General features: G+C 52.6%; 5 protein-coding genes and 1 non-coding gene across 6 annotated transcripts; 3 read left to right on the plus strand and 3 right to left on the minus strand.

Annotated features, from left to right (window-relative positions):
• Positions 1 to 100: 100 nt before the first annotated feature.
• Positions 101 to 1,327, plus strand: B0H65DRAFT_481009 (uncharacterized protein). Its single transcript, XM_062827613.1, has one exon. It carries the CDS (start codon positions 344 to 346, stop codon positions 839 to 841), a length of 498 nt encoding a protein of 165 aa, XP_062676677.1. The 5' UTR covers positions 101 to 343; the 3' UTR covers positions 842 to 1,327.
• A 268-nt stretch (positions 1,328 to 1,595) lies between these two features.
• On the plus strand, positions 1,596 to 3,592 carry B0H65DRAFT_565762 (uncharacterized protein). Its single transcript, XM_062830297.1, has 2 exons — positions 1,596 to 3,082; positions 3,172 to 3,592. Exons 1-2 carry the CDS (start codon positions 1,903 to 1,905, stop codon positions 3,336 to 3,338), a joined length of 1,347 nt encoding a protein of 448 aa, XP_062676678.1. The 5' UTR covers positions 1,596 to 1,902; the 3' UTR covers positions 3,339 to 3,592.
• A 734-nt stretch (positions 3,593 to 4,326) lies between these two features.
• On the plus strand, positions 4,327 to 5,073 carry B0H65DRAFT_565764 (uncharacterized protein; the record flags this gene model as incomplete). The annotated part of the gene is made up of 2 exons (XM_062830298.1): positions 4,327 to 4,615; positions 4,695 to 5,073. The coding sequence occupies exons 1-2, from the start codon at positions 4,419 to 4,421 to the stop codon at positions 5,071 to 5,073; spliced, it is 576 nt and encodes a 191-aa protein (XP_062676679.1). The 5' UTR covers positions 4,327 to 4,418.
• Positions 5,074 to 6,617: 1,544 nt separating this feature from the next.
• B0H65DRAFT_t471 lies at positions 6,618 to 6,699 on the minus strand. The gene has a single exon. It is a non-coding gene; the product is annotated as a tRNA-Ser (tRNA).
• A 779-nt stretch (positions 6,700 to 7,478) lies between these two features.
• On the minus strand, positions 7,479 to 11,769 carry B0H65DRAFT_534492 (uncharacterized protein; the record flags this gene model as incomplete). Its single annotated transcript, XM_062829004.1, has 3 exons — positions 7,479 to 7,929; positions 7,992 to 8,103; positions 9,737 to 11,769. The coding sequence occupies 2 exons, from the start codon at positions 11,767 to 11,769 to the stop codon at positions 7,992 to 7,994; spliced, it is 2,145 nt and encodes a 714-aa protein (XP_062676680.1). The 3' UTR covers positions 7,479 to 7,929.
• Positions 11,770 to 12,540: 771 nt separating this feature from the next.
• B0H65DRAFT_437034 (uncharacterized protein) lies at positions 12,541 to 14,424 on the minus strand (the record flags this gene model as incomplete). Its single annotated transcript, XM_062825280.1, has 2 exons — positions 12,541 to 14,181; positions 14,302 to 14,424. 2 exons carry the CDS (start codon positions 14,422 to 14,424, stop codon positions 12,541 to 12,543), a joined length of 1,764 nt encoding a protein of 587 aa, XP_062676681.1.
• Between the last annotated feature and the right edge of the window lie 1,430 nt (positions 14,425 to 15,854).

A 15,854-nucleotide genomic window follows, 5' to 3' on the forward strand; every position in this document is an offset into this window, starting at 1 on the left:
CCGTTGATAAAGGGGATGTAGGATGTTGGGGGAAGGCAGGACTTTGGGATCTTGAGAAATCTCAGATTTCGGACCCGACCCAGCTCCAAATTCAAGGCCATTGTCTCATGGCGCTTACCTCTCGTAAGAACCATGGCTTGTGTGTCTGTTGGCCTGTTGCAAACTGAATCCTGTTTTCACACCTCCATCACTAGAACACACAGCCCCTTGTGGGATACGATACAGCATTCTTCAACGCTCGTAAGTGCCAGCACTGCCAATCTCTGCCGATCTACCTTCGGTTTTCTGACTGCAAGCGTTTGCTCTAGACACCATCTCTACCACAGCAATCAGAACAGCCACGATGTCTGCCTCTGCGCAAGCTTCTTTGGTCAACGCATCTTTTCTGGGTCCCAGAAACATCATGGTTTCGGGACAGGGGTATTTCATCCAGATGATATACCCGAGTATAACAACCATGGAACAGCGTTTGGCCTTCACTGCTGCCTTTGCTTTCGACCACCTCGGGCCGGATGTTGACCCTGCTTACAAGGACAGGCAAAGTTATAAGATCGAGATCATCTGGACACTCAAACCCGGTATCAATCAACTCAATCAACAACTGACAAGCGATGACCGGCGGCATCCCGTTTGGTATTCCGAGACCATGAATAAACGAATCCAAATCCCCGAAAACAAATTTCGCCTGTTGTTTGCGGAGGGTGAAGCCGTGAAGACCTCGAAGGATTACACCCCAACCCCTGGCTTAACTGGCCAGACTGTTGTCGCGCTTTTTCCATATGGAATCCCCGCCCCTCGCCTACTGGACACCCTTTCGAACGAGGTCAAGAGAGAATCCTAAAGGGCTAACTACCCGGAATTTCACAGTTGGATCGACGGGAAAACCAACGAGTGGTCGATAAACACTTGGGCACAGCGATTGAGACAATTCAAGTAACAATCAACAATCAACAATCGATTGTAAGCAAAGCAAAGCAATCGAGCAGTAACCCCAAGCAAGCCGGCCGGGCCCAGATTGTCGATTGTTTGGCAAAGATTGCGTACCATGGTACATAACATTAGAAGGGGTCGATTTTGGCTGGGAATCTCGGTCTTGTACATGACAGGGGCCTCGTTCAAACGCTGAGTGAAAACTCTGCTTCCGACGGCCCGCTGAGAAGCCTTGTGATAGCCTCGTTTTTTATTCTGGTTTGGTTTCCTATGTGTACGCTATGTAATGGTGTCGATATGGCTGATAGAAGTGTGTAAATACTGGTATGCCGAGACCAGAAAAAAGGTATTATCCGCGATTGCAAATATAATAAAGCAATTCAATCGGGCTGTGAAACAAGGCAATTCTGGCGATTTCTGACAATCATAAGCAATCACGCCAAAATCTCTGATTGAATTGAATTCTTTCGATCGCTGCTTGGGCATGGATGGAAACAGATCTCAGGGAGACAGGTAGACTGTGGGCAGGTTCCAATAGTATTGATGGCCCGAGGGCTCCGGGCCAGTGGATTGGAAGACATAGGAATGATACGAAGCAAATGAAGGGCAGTAGTTTCTTTATGTTGGTGTTGGGTTGAGAGTAGCTGCTATCCTTCTATCTTTGTCGCTCCTTCGATAGCTATGATATTCCACACTTTTTGGCCAATGAAGACTTCTCTTTCGTGTACGGAAGGCGGTCCAGTCATCGAGTACCTGGATGTGGTCGCTACCTCCCTTACCTTAGTTATCTCTACGGGCTCTGGCCAAACTGCATTCGTCCAACGTTGCATTTCTATGACGGGGCTTCGAGTTGAAGCAGACAGCTGGACTGGTCTTGCTCCATCGAATTCGGGTTGTTCCCTTCTCGACTTCGCAACAAGAAGGCAGGTGGCTTACATGTCATGCCGCTCTATCCCTCCATGGAGGCAGTAAATGGATAAGAAGAGTGTTTTCACGGTCGGAAGGTGCACCTCACCCGAAGTTTCTACTCCCACTGTCACATTTAAGGTGGTTTTCCCCCAACCCAACACACTTCCTCCGTTAATAACAAGGGCACGACATTCTTGCAGCATCGATCACCAATATCAACACATTCAGAATCCTTCCAACAGAACTACATCGAGTCGTCTTCTTTCACCACGCAGCCACATTACCGTCACAATGCCGTCCAATTACTTCAAGTTCGTCGGCCCCCCTGAGCACGTCACCGAAGAGGCAATCCTCTGGGAAATCGCCTTCCCTTTTAAGCGCGACGGCCCAGAGGGCAGCGGCCTACCCGAAAAAGACTGGTGGAACCACCTCCACGACTTCCGCATCACGTACACTTGGGAACTCAATATCGCTGAAACGAGGAGGCATGCCCACTTCATGACAGTTCTCGAGATAGGCCGTGAATACCAATGGCCCGACCACTTGAAGCGGCAAAGCTGTACTTTACCCATCCGCGGCCCCGATCGGGACCCCAACGTAATGCCCTGGAGACAGGATTGGTTCGCCTTCCCTCTCGGTTTAACCAACTCTCGTTTTGACGGGCCTGCTGCCTTCTTGTCCTCCTCTGAGTCAAACGGCGTTTTGCCTATCGACAGGCGTATTCATACAAGGGGCTTGCAACAAGTCCTCGGCTGCTTTTTGGGTCAAAAGGGCGGCAACCGGCCCAGAAAGTGGGATGATATACCGGAAAACTGCAACAACTGGTGGCGAATATACGCCGATGCCTCAAATCTCTTGCTCGGATCTTCCTTCGAAACTTTGAATTCAGAGGAGCCAGACCCTTGTTACCAGTGGGAAGAAGCAGATTACCTGCTCATCCTCCAGAATTGCATCAAAGCCCCCAAGATTCCTGACGATATGCCCATAAACTCATGTCATGTGCCTGCCATGTTCGAGCTTTGGATCAAAGTCGAGAACCAAGCTGGAACGAGGACGTTCTTCAACAAGAAGCTGATGCCCATACCGCGCAGCTATGAATGGGTACATGCACTTGGGTCAGACTCTAATCTCACGTGGACAGATAGGTCACTTGTGGCCTTTGACGGTGTCAGTGTCCACAAGATTAATCCGACGAATTCCATCCCTGGGGAACGCGAGTTCTTGATTCCGATGACGGGACATGGTGAGTATACTCCTTTTTGTATCATCTCTTGTCATCCTGCTCTAGCTATTGCAAGAACGTTTTGCTAACCAGCTTTTGGATGGTTCTAGGGAAAGGGACCTGGACCATGCTCGCTAAGATCCTCTCAGAAGGTGGTACTATTCGCAGGTTGGCAAGGAAGTTCCGCGGTCTATCACCGGAGGGACAGCAGTGGCTTGTAAAGAGACAAGAAGAACTGAAGGATTGGTTGTACACTCCGGCGTCACTGGACGACTAGGTGATAGTGTCTTTTTCTTTTGTCCATTGGATTGCTTCGCTACCTCTGGGCCGAAACAACATGGTTGGATCATGAAGGACGTGTCATGGATGTCAAGGAAGCAGCAATTTAGGCAGGGTCCAGGTTGACAGCAACGAGATCAACCGCTTGAGGGCCAAAAGAGGGAGCATAGAGAGCTTCGACGAATCTTGAGGATAGATTTGTGGGAAATCGTTAGCGTAGCCCCAGACCGGCCTTGTAGCGGAATATCAAGGAATATCTTCCATGTATAGGTAGTCTACCATGGACTTTACGTGTGTGAAACAGCGACTAGCACACGGAGGTAATTTGACTTGGTCCCAAAGTCTCCCAAACAACAAACATGATCTGGTACAAGTGGATTGTACTCAGCCAGGTACTGATAACCTCCAACCGTCTGGGTCCAAGTCAGCCGTTCCAGCCGTTCCCGCTCTCGGCCGCATCATCCCGCCATCATCACACCAGCTCCCGATCTTGTGCAACATAAGACGGGAAGAAGTACCGGGCCACGCTGGAGAAACCTGGAGACGAACTAGACCGGGCATGTTGACAACTTGACCCCAACAGCACGGTTCTTTGTTTCAAGCGTGGGCTCTCAATGGGGTAACGGCGCCCATGAAATATTGTATCCCGTCGTTAGAGGTAGTCGTCAGCTGTGTGCTTGTTGCAACGCAAACCTTGGATGAGTAGAGGTAGCATTGTCTTTTGAGGCTCAAAAGCTCCATATACCGGACACTTGTGGACTGGAGGTACCAGTGATTCATCCTTTGTGAAAGGATTGAGTTCGTGCAATGGATATGGAGTTTGCCTCAGTTGGGAACCTTGGGGCCGAGTTGGAAAGCTCTTTCCTACTATAAGATTCTACTCGAGCCCACCATCTCGGGTTTCACAACCCGTCTTCAACCTTCCCTTGGTCCATTCCCTTCTTCCTGTCCTTACGTACCTTCCATTCTTACACCATTTGGGCGAGCAAACATCGAAGAATCAAACCTTCATCACGTCATTCTCTACAGCTCTAGTCTACTATCACCATCTTCCACGGCCTGTGACAGCAAAGTGACGATGAAACACGAAGCTCTCTTCTCTCTTCTCTGGACCACCCTCTCGGCCGCCCTCACTTTGGCAGCTCCTTCCCACTTTGGTCTCAAGACCGGCAACATTGCTCTCGCGGAAAGAACCACCACGAAATTGGACGCTCGCAAAGCCGCAGACGACTCCAACTGCGTGGCATGGACCGACGGCCACGGAGATCTGAAATGGTACGTCAAACCATCTGCCACCTACCTCTACCCATCATGTCAGCATCGACCCACTAACATCCCTCCCCCGTGCCAACAGCAACGAATTCTCCATCATCCTCGGCCACCCCAACCTCGCCGACATCATCACCAAGAACTACCTCTTCATCTACATGCTCAACGTAACCAACGAGTTCATCTACACCTCGCCCACCAACCCATTCGTCAACGCAACCAACATCCTGGAGATCAAGTCCGCGCTGAACTGCAACGGCGATCAGTGGAAGTCCGTCCCTTCGGTGCTGCCTTGGACGATCGATCTCCATGGGGGTAACGCGTGCAATGAGAACGCGTATAATGGGCCGTATGATAATACGTGGATTAATTACTCGGGTCAGCATTTGAATGTGCCGGCTGATGGGAGGTGTAGGTGGATGAAGAGGGTGGGGTTTAGGTGTGTTGTTGATAGGGAGGGTTGAGTGGGTTGGGAGAAGAGGGAGAGAGGGGGGGAAAGATGACAAAGGGAAAAGGAAGAAAGCCAGGGCAGAGAGAGGAACATGTGAAGTCATGGGTGAGAGATGCAACGGATTGTTGATGTGTTGACACTTGACAGGAAGGGTTCAGCCGCTATGTGAGACCAGTGGGACCCCGTGGGGGACGCGGAGATGAGACTCGGAGTTTAAAAGCTGGACGGGGCCAAATGTTTGGGATCAGAGACATCTGGCTGCTCGGTACTTCTTCTCCTCTGACGAGACCGAACAAAAGCAAGAAGTTGTGAGAGGAAAACTCGCGGGTACCACGGGGATTGGGGAACACCCTCTGAGTAGGACATAGGGTTCAAGAAAGAAACAAAAATGATATGACCACGATTCATTCGAGTGACGTTGAACTGATCAAGCAGACGTCGTCCCCGTCAGCATACAGTGTCATCTTTGGGGGCCCTAGTCATGGATAAGAAGGTACCCAACCAACATAAATCTGTCTCAGCTGGCAAGACAGTTTCTTTCTCAAACCCCAACCACCGTAACTTGGATCAACCTGAATTCTCAAAATCTGTCAACAAAGAATCTCTTCAACGCTTTTACTACCATCCTCCTCGCACAAGCCGCTCTGGCAGTGCCTCTACTTCAAGGCAATGTTTCCGAACTCAACGCCCGCGACTCATCCTGTATATGGGAAGACCCATGGGGCTTCTACTCCTGGTGAGCCTCTCGTTCTTTACCTCTACCTCTTCCCAATCCCTTCCATTCTAACACCGGGCCCCCTCCCAGCGACACCTTCCTCATAACCCTCGGCGCCTACCGCAACGCCCAAAATTCCCAGGGGCATCCAGACGACGCGTCCTTGGTCAAAACACACGTCATAATCCGTGGCAAGGGTTTTCTCATGGCCCAAGACCTAATCTGCGGCAAACCCAAAAAGGAGAAAGGCTGGGACGACCACTGGACCTCCTTTGAGCACCCCGATTTGCCCCAGACCGTCAGAATCCATGGCGGAAATGCGTGCATCAAGGATCCCGATAATTGGGATAACACATGGATCGAGTGGGCGGATCAGCATGTGGATGTGCCGACTGATAAGAGGTGTTTCGGGGAGGAGGACGAGTATGTGGATTGTTATGTGAAGATCTAGAATAGGGGAGGAGCCGAGGAGGGAAGGGGAAGAACTAAGAAGTTACATATACTTAATGTTGGATCGGACAAAGAGGAAAAAAAGGGGAAATGTGTCTGGATTAAAGTTCCGAGTTGGTCCCGAGTTGCACGGGCATCAGAAATGGAAATGTTTTGAGTGGAGATGCAGGATAAAGGGGCAAGTAAACATTGAAAACAGGACGAAAAAAAAGGGCACAAAAAGTTCAACATGGGGTGTTGGGTACCTCTACCTATGATGAACGGACACATTCGCTTCTTCGGAACAATGCATATCGATATATAAAAAAGCTTCAAAAATTCAAGAGAGCAGAACGAAGCAAAACTATCAAAAAGAAATCAGAAAAAAAAAAGAATTGTTGGTGATCATCGTGCGACGTGGGCCTGATTCGAACAGACGCTCCCGAAGGAACAAGATTTCTAGTCTTGCGCATTAGACCACTCTGCCACCACGCCATCTCATTGGTTGATATTCTGTCTTCCGCCTTGAGCCATTATCAATGCTACTCTGCGACTAACCATTGAGAGAGCTTTTGTTTATTCGACCTGGACTGTTTCGTTGACCATTTGCCCTCCTTATTGCATTCAATGCATTGTCTTTCCAGTCATCACGCTAGAAGGGCAACCGCAGAATTGTGGAGATCCGTCAAAGCAACCCCATCCAAAGGTACCGGCCCAAAATCGCCGAGTGACTGCACTGAGACCGGTGCAAGTCCGTGGAAGATGTTACCATGACCCCAACTCCGGCTGAATTGAAAAAACAGCAAATGGAACCTTCTGCTCCCAATACGTTTGAGTTGACTATCAAGGGGTCGAAGATGACGACGTATATCTACATGGGAGATGCCCCTGCGTGGGATTCGAAAAAGGGAGGGGGGGGGGGGGGGGGGGGGGGGGGGGGACGGGGAGTAAATATGTTTGGGCGCCGATGAGAGTTGATTAATACGAAGTAAGTCCCTTTGCCTAGGTGTGTTTGATGGGGGAGAACTTTGAACTCGGGGAGGTGATGATGCTAACGGCAAGCAGTGCCAAGACGGTGACACGTTGGAGCATCACAAGGAGTGGAAGGTGGATGTCAAGACGGGGGAGGTGATTGTTGTTAAGTCATGAGGAGTGAGTGAGTGAGTTGGCGGGGACATGGAAGTGACGAGCCAAACTTTGAGCTCACTTCCTTCGACGGCAGTTTGGTATAGAGCCAGGGCTTGCATGCAAAGGTCAACAAGAGAACTCGAGAATTGAAACACCAACTGAAGAATTAAATTAACCGCATACTACTGTTGTTTGCTCAACTCGTTCTTCTCTCTAGAACGAGGAGCCAATTAAGCAGGCATTAATCGAAAGATTGCCGAGGGTATCGAAACGGAAGAGTAATGCATCGCTCGCAAGCAAAGCAAAGCATAAGCCAAACAGTGGTGCAAAACCTCAACAACGACAAAAAGCAAACTCCGCTCCAACCGTGCACGTCCGACGTCGTCCCTCCCTCTGAACGGGACTGGAGGTCCATCAGTCCATCTTTCCAAATCGTACAGTGTATATCCTCCTCCACCACCGAATCACCGCCGATGCGTATGTGCATGCAACAACCGAAACACCGTCCATGCATCTATGTCTCTTTTCCGACCGAGTATCAACAAGTTCTGACTGGTACAGACACCGTTCAACAACGACTCAAGGACTTTTCAGCACCTGTGTATCTCGTTCGTTAGCACCACCTCTTATACTATTCCACAGAAGACAAAAAAACATACCTAAAGAGTCGGAGGCGTAGCACTAATAGCAGTAGTCGTCAACGCAGGCGGGTGCGCATCAACCGGGCTCGCAATCTTCTCATCCTCCTCCTTCTTCTCGTCCTCCTCCTTGCTATCCTCCTTGTTGCTGTCCTCCACCGCAGGAGAAACATCAATCTGTGGCGCGTTCTTGTCGGTAACGACCTTCTTGCTCTCCAGCGAGCTCTGGCTCACAGGCCTGGCGTTGGGGGTGTCGTCATCCTCTTGAGAGCCGTTCTTCTCGCCGTTCTTGCCGGACTTGGCCGGCTTGCCGGTGCAGTTGAGAGACTTGAGCGAGGCCATGAACTTCTTTAGGGGGTTCTCCTTCTTGGGCTTGTCGGCCTTGCCTTGCTGCTCGCCGTCGGCGCCGGTGCCTTCGGGCTGGTCGTCCGAGAGTTGTTGGTAGGCATCTTGTTGGCCACCGGCGGCAACGGGCCCGTCGTCGGTCAGTTGGTGGCCTCGTGGCTGATCCTCGGACTTCTTGGAGGAAGCGGCGGACTTGGGCCTCTGATCTTGTTCGGCAGACATTTTGGCTGAATTATATGTGTTGGTAGGTGATTAAGGGAAGGGTGGTTGGTTGGTGGAGGACTGGTAGGGTAAACGAATGGACTGGTTCGAAAGGACAAAGAGAACAAGAGAGAGAGGAAGAGGAGGAAGGGATGAAGCTGGGAAGAGAAGCAATAAAATAAAACTCGACAACTTTCGAAAAAGGGGTTTTCTTGGTTCATCTGAGATTACAGGTCATTTTAGACAAACGACGCCGGCCTAGTGCGCGGTGTGCTAATTCCAGCAATCGAATTTCCCTTGACTCCATCGAGACGTGCAAGACAAAAGAGCGAGCGCCACAATGTCGACAGGCAATGTCCAGGGCAATCCAGGTACCAAGCAGGGGTGGAATAGGCGTGGGCCGCGTGGAAAGGGCGCCAAGAGCTCACTGGACACCATCGTGGACACCCGTAAACAAAAAAACAAGGGGCGGGCCGGGGATCCCGCATGCATTGCAGCGTGCCTGTGGGCACTAGAACTAAGTTAGAAAAGTTGTCCCCTAGACCGCTGAGCGGAGCCCCAGTGGGAGGGCTGAATGGTGGAATCAAGAAGGGGAGATGCCGTTGTTCTAGCGGATTAACCGGGCGCCAAGCAACCAAACAACAAGCAGCAAGGGGAAATCATCACCAGGGGGGACAAGCGAGCAGATCCAGGGGGAAGCGGGAAATTAGATCCACCACTTGATTAAGATCCGAAGCTTGTTTGCCAGAGTTGCCCAAATTGAGCCTCTCCTAAAAGGCTCCCAAAACCATGGTTGGAAGGCGGATCTGATCAGTGATCTCGGGATCTTCATAATAGCGCTTCGTTGTGCGACCTGAGTCGTGCTGTACTTTTTTGACTCGATCGTCATTCGCTATGTAAAATGTTTCCAAAACCATGGTATCTGATCTCGCCGTTCGCTGCTATTCGCTTCTTTTCTTGGATTCTGTCTCAGTTGCCACTTGCTAGAGCAGAGGTGCAGCCAAGGTACTCATCCCTTGCTTTGTGTCATCCAGTCGTTGCACGATGTGCAGACGTCCCCGATTGAGTACTTGCTTTTGCTTCCATTCCAGACAAGGGCTACACATGCCAGGGCCATATAACGACATGGGCGAGACTTGGGACTCAGGAGGACGGGAGAGCGAATCCCGATCCCATCATCCATCACCATCAGATAACAGACCACACCACACCGAGATCACGACTGCCTCTCCTCCTCCTCTTCGTCCACATCCTGCTCATCACCAGGATTCCTCTGCCCCCTCTCCTCCCTCGTCTGCAGTTTCCTCCCAAAACTCTGCTTATCCGCATGCCCGACGCCCTCCCAAGTCTTCGTGTCCGGCAATCCATACGTGCTGATACCTCTCCCCCACGTCGTCCAGGGATTCGTCCACCTTACCACCTCAGAAGGTATCCTTCCGTCCTTGCATTCTTCGTACCCGGCGATCAACGCTTTCCAGTCCCGTGGCTTGTCTCTGTGAATCAAATAACCTCCTAGGTGACGGTGCCAGATATCTGGAGGGATCTCGTTGTTCTTTGCGTCGTTTTCGCTCCCACGGTAATTGTCGGTGGCCGGTGTCCAATGCGTGGCTAGTGAGAGGCAAATCTGGCGCTCGATGCCGCGGTGGCCGGTGATTGTCGTCAGGCGGTTCACCCATCCGTAGAGATAGACGGAGCGGTTCAGCCTTGACAAGTCTTGGGCGACGCCGAGGGCCATGGGCGGGAGCTTGCCCTCTGTGATGAGCGGGGAAACTTGTTCCAGTTCGATATCGTCCACGATTTGCACCGGGAGGAGAAGATCATCGGGCACAGGGACGGCGGACCACCTCTGCAGTTCAGCCCGGCGTTGTTCGGGGGTGAGGCTGGCCGTCGAGAGTGGTTCAGAACTGCCACCAGGACTAAGGAGAGCGGGTGGCGCATCAGGAGGCAAAATGAACGAAGCGCGCACTTCTTCGGAGTGTGTAGATATCGACGCGATCAGTTGCCGGAAGTAGCGAGCGGCCAGACGAGTTGTCACCAGCTTCCTGCCCCTCAGCGCCGGGTACAACACCTTGGCCAGAATGTCCTCACGCGGCACCAGCTCATTACTGTCCGTCGTGTGGTCCGATACCGACCTGGCGATCACCCTCTGCTGGAACTCGGGCTGCAAATCGACGAGGCCGTGATGCAAGTCCGTCACCAGCGAGACCAGCACACTCGGGTCGAGGTTCGCAGTGGGTGTGATGCGTCCGCAGTCGTCGGCCACAAGAGGGTCGCGTTCGTCGACGAGGGCGGCCAAAGCGGTGTCGAGTGGTGGTGGCGCGTCGGCGAGGAGGGGGCTGTCGGCGCAGCTCACGGTAACAGAAACGTCGTCGCCACCAATCTTTTCGCGGATGTAGCGCAGCATTCTGTCCACGGGCTCGGACTCGCCATCGCGCAGGCCCGGAAGGAGGAGGTGTAGATGATGGCAGTGGTTCCATCTCGCAGCGAGGATGACCTTCTTGATGGACTCGGCGAACTCGGTATTCCCCAGCGCTTCTTGGACGCCGTTTCTCGCCGCGATCCCGTTTCCATTCCCGTTTTGTTGATCCTCGTCATCGCTGTATGCCGTATCATCCTCCTCTTCATCATCGCTCTCCCATCCATCCACCGCGATTTGGTAAGCTAGCGTCTTCGGCGAGATGGAAACAAACTTCAACCACGTCGCTCCGCTATCAATCACGGCGTCAACAGCAATCGGCTTTTCCAGCAGGGGTTTATCCTTGTAAGACAACCACCCCTTTCCCCCAGGCACCGGCTGCTTCGGGCTCCGGGCGAACTCCTTATTGATGGCCACGAGGCCGCGACACTTCTTTATGACGGACCACCTCTCGTCCCAGCAGCAACTGCGCATGCCGAAGTACTGGGCGGGGGTAAAGAGCGGTTTCGGTTCAGTGCCATCTTCGTTCGATTCGGTCGAAGGAGGAGGGGACGGTTGCGACGCTTTCTTTGCTTTGAGCTTGTCGAGGGTCCGTTGCTGGACTTTGAGGAGGGTGTACAGTCCGCGGATGGGCTTGGAAGCTGACTCGGCTTTGGTATGGAGCTGGGAGAGCTCATCGACGCAGGTCGTCCATCCTTCTATGAGGGATTCGATACATTCTTCGAGAGCGGCGCCTTCGAGCGGTTCGCCGCGGTGTTCGTGATACGATTTTGTGGGTGGCTTGTGGGCGGCGTTGCTGGGGGATTGCGATCCCTCGCTCTCGTTGTGCACCGTCATGCTTGATAACTCGATGTGGTTTTGCTTAAGATTTTTAGTATCGATGTACAGGTGATCCCAGCACAGGGGTGCGAAATGTGGCTCACATGTGCGCTGCCCGTGCCGCACTGACGTCAAGGGCGTATCCACATTTCAGCTTTCCCTTAGCAGCCTTGTACCAGATGAAGCGCCTAGCAGCACCTACGCATTCAAACGCTCCTGTGGCCCTGAGATTGTTGACAAGGAGGAAAAGGTCTGCAGTCCCAGTCAGGACTGCAAGTCCTGGCCTGGCGAGCCGAGCTCCCAGAGCCAGGCACAACCTCTGGGCGCCAGCCCCTTACATTTTCCCCCCCGACTCCCTCCTCTACACGCACAGAAGGACGATGACAATGAAAATATATCATATCCAAAGAGATACCCCAAAATCTAACAAGCGAACTCCCATCTACGCCGTAGAACCTCTATATCGACCGCTCCCTAGACAACCAAACACCTGCATGTCACAAGGTGTGAAGCCAGACGATCAAGTAAACAAAAAACGAAACAACACTGCCTGCCTGTACGGTCCATGGTCCGCAACCTCCCCCCCGCCCCATCTGGGAATGGCACCGAGGCCTCAGTGGAATCTCGGGTGTGGTTTCTACCGTCTGTGCCTGCAGGGCAGCACCAGACGACCTACCTCTCCTTTCAGCGCTGCAGCTCTGCAGCGAAGTCACAACCCTACATCGGCTGTGACAAAAGCTTATCGTTCAAGCCCAGAAGCTAAGATCATCACTCCATGTTCATCCTCACTCAACTGCCGAGCATGCCAAATCTCTTGGGCCGCCGCCTGGTGCGCTGGGGCCTGGACACAGAGATCTTTTTTTTGCTGGGGGCGCCGTCGTGACGCGAGGCTGTCACTTGAGTCGACACTGCCGACGTCATGCTCGTTGTGATGACCGCCGCCGCCGATGAAGAGCCGCCGGGTGCTTCTTCTGACAAGCTGGCTTCGCAGTCCTGCTGCAGTTGTTGATCCAGATCCAGCAAGACATCATTCCCAGGGGGGTTCATCTCTGCTGGATGCGATTCTGGGAGACAAGGGGGAACTGGAAGAGTACTGCCGGGGACGGGGTGGCTTGTCTGCTGGCTTGTCTGCTGGCTTGTCTGCTGGCTGCGACGCCGTAGACGTTCGTGCGCTTCGGCCAAGCGTGCCTGGTTTTTTGCGTGCGATTCGTCCCTCCAGTGCCTGAACGCTGAGACGCCTCTGCGGAACTGGTCAACGCTTTCCATGATGTGGTGTGTCTTGATATGAGTAAAGTGGTACGATGGTTCTGAAGAGCCGGGTGCAGGTCTACCAACGCGCATGGCATATTGGGTAAGATCGCCGTTTATACTAGAATAAGTCCAGGCGTGTGCCTTGGCCGTGTCGTCATATTTCGGGTCGTCCACCCCAAAGTTCTCAAGAGCAAATACAGCACGAGCTGTCGCGGCAGCGCTGTAAGCGGCCTGGCGCTTCAATATATCGAGACGCCCGGAGGGACCTTTGACTTCCAGAACGAAATGTGGCGCAGCTGCAGCGTTTGGCAGTACTGAAGGTTGAATTAAGTGGCCGATGCTGTCCCGGATTGGCTTGGCGATATCTCTGAAACGGGCTCCATAATACAAATCAGGCTGAGGGGCAACAGTGCATTTTCCAGTCATCGAGCTCATGTTGCTCCAGGAAACGCTGCTGTTGTTCGGAAGACTGAGATGGTTCATAGAACCAATTATGGCCGGCACAATATTACGTTCGATGTCTAGTTCCGAGACCGCGCAAGCGTTTGCTCGAATGAACCCCTCGATTTTGCTATCCGAGTATTCGGATGGTGCCAGCGAAGGCCTCACGGATCTTTCCCGTCGTAGTTCTTCGAGATCGGCCAGCATGGAAGGGTCGCCATCCGTATAGATCCCTCTATTCCACAAGATTGATTCGAAGCCATTGGTGTATGCGTTGGACGACTTGCGACTGATTGAAGCCAAAGACGTCGGGTTGGTGAGTCCCGAGCCTCGGCCCGAGGCTTGGAAGGTGTCGTGCGATGGAAGATTGGAGGACATCCTGTTGAGCTTCGCCAGATTTTCGCGGGTTAGGCGAGTGTCGGTTGCCGGAGGAGCAAGTGTAATAGTCTGGTGATCCTCGGTCTTCCGTTCCGGGTTCGGCTGACCGGCGACGGCGATATGGCTATGCTCCTCCTCCTTGGCGGAGAGAAGGTCGACGGCGGTTCGGTCGACCGAATGCTTGTCTTGAGGTAAAGATGGAGGAGATGGAGGAGATGTCTGGACTTCGTGGTGTTGCTGGCGGGGGTTGTGGCCTGTTTTTGCTCTCTTGCCCCGGGGGTTTTCTTGTCGGCCGTCTTGCCGCGGTCCTGTAGGAGACGGGTCGTCTTCGCGTGGCCTTTTCGAACGTGTTCGAGATGTCTGCCCGTGGACTTCGTCGTGTTGCTGGCGGGGGTCGTGGCTCGTCTTCGCGCTCTTGGCCCGGGTTTTTTTTTGTCGGCCGTTTTGTCGCGGTCCTGGAGGAGATGGAGATGTCTGGACTTCGTGGTGTTGCTGGCGGGGGTCGTGGCCCGTCTTCGCCCTCTTGACCCGGGGGTTTTCTTGTCGCGGCCCTGGAGGAGACGGGTCGTCTTCGTGTGGCCTTTTTGAACGTTGTCGTGCCATGCTGGACTGGAGGATCTGATATCGAGCAGAGAACAAGACACGTCGAGAGAGGACGCGTTGGGCTTGTTTGTTGCGAGTTAAGCGCTGGACGTGCGTGCCCAGACAGAATTGGCTGAAGGGCAATTAGCGCCGAGATTGATTGGGCTACATGCGTCACTCGTCTTCGGTTCGAGGCAGGTGTGACCTCTGATGTCTGGGGTATCTGCTATCTGTGGCCCTTTGTTATGCATTCCTACCCGACGCTACCCTAAAAGAACATCCGACGCACAGACCAAGAACCGGGTGCCGCTCGGATCCCTCAGGACCACCTAGGTGGCTCCGTAAATGGGGTGTGCATAACCGTAACAGATTTGGTGAGAATCGCACCCATTCCTGTTAGTGACTTGCACATCCCATTCACGCAGCAACCTACCACCCCACATCCGCGATCGTGACATCCTTTACATCAAAGTAAGTCTGCTTTTTGGGAAAGTGCCACGTCTCGTCGATGACATGGTCCGATGTCGAGTCCCAGACCGAGTCTGGCGAACCTTAAAAAGGTGGGGGCGAGGCACGGGTAATGTCAGAGGCGAGACCGCAATTCGTTCATTCAATTCCAAGACTTCAACATTTCCGTACTTCGATCCAACCAAGGAATCAACAATCAGTTTATATTTCTCGAGAGCAGGACAATCCCAGCTCAGGAACCAGCTCCGCCCTTACTACATTCTCTCTCTTGCCGTCGACATGCCCGGCTTCTAATTCTCAACAATGGAACCTACCTTTCCTCATGCAGGTCCATTGCACAACCGATACGTACCTCCCCGCCCGCCGAAATCGGTAACGGTCAAGACCCGCGCAACGTCTCCGTCTACCTATCCGGAGCGCAATATCTCGACCAAAAAGGCCGTGAAAATGATGATTCTTTTTGGCAAATCAGATTCGCCAAGCCGAGCATCTCAGCCTCCTCATATTTTATGGCGAAAAAGGAGTTGACACAAGTGGTTTTGGGGTGAAAATGCCATGAAGTTGTAGATGATGGTTTCGCCGAAGACTTCTTCGACTTTGGCCCTTTTGCTGCCCAATGAGCGCGCGAGCAAATGTAGGCCAAGGCTTGATGCTCAGATGCGCTGCGACTTGGGCGCAAAAAGCTCAGCTGCCCCGGGTCTTGACCGTTACGGTTCTTGGTCTACACCGTTACCGATTTCGCCGCCCGCCGAGCACTTGACATCGACTGTCAGTTCGATAATCTCAGCATACCGTATTCATGTTCTTTACATTTCCCTATTTCCCATAGTCGAGGGCCTGGTCGCCTACGTACATCAGCTGGTTCAGACTTATACAAAGATACCCATAAAACAGGCACACCGCCAAAAAAAAAAAAAAAAAAAACCGATACTGTAGAGTGGTGGTATCGCCGAGTGATAGATAGATATACTGTAGTACTCCTT

Source organism: Neurospora tetraspora, assembly GCF_033439725.1.
Source record: "Neurospora tetraspora strain CBS 560.94 chromosome Unknown B0H65scaffold_10, whole genome shotgun sequence".
Lineage (NCBI taxonomy): Eukaryota > Fungi > Ascomycota > Sordariomycetes > Sordariales > Sordariaceae > Neurospora > Neurospora tetraspora.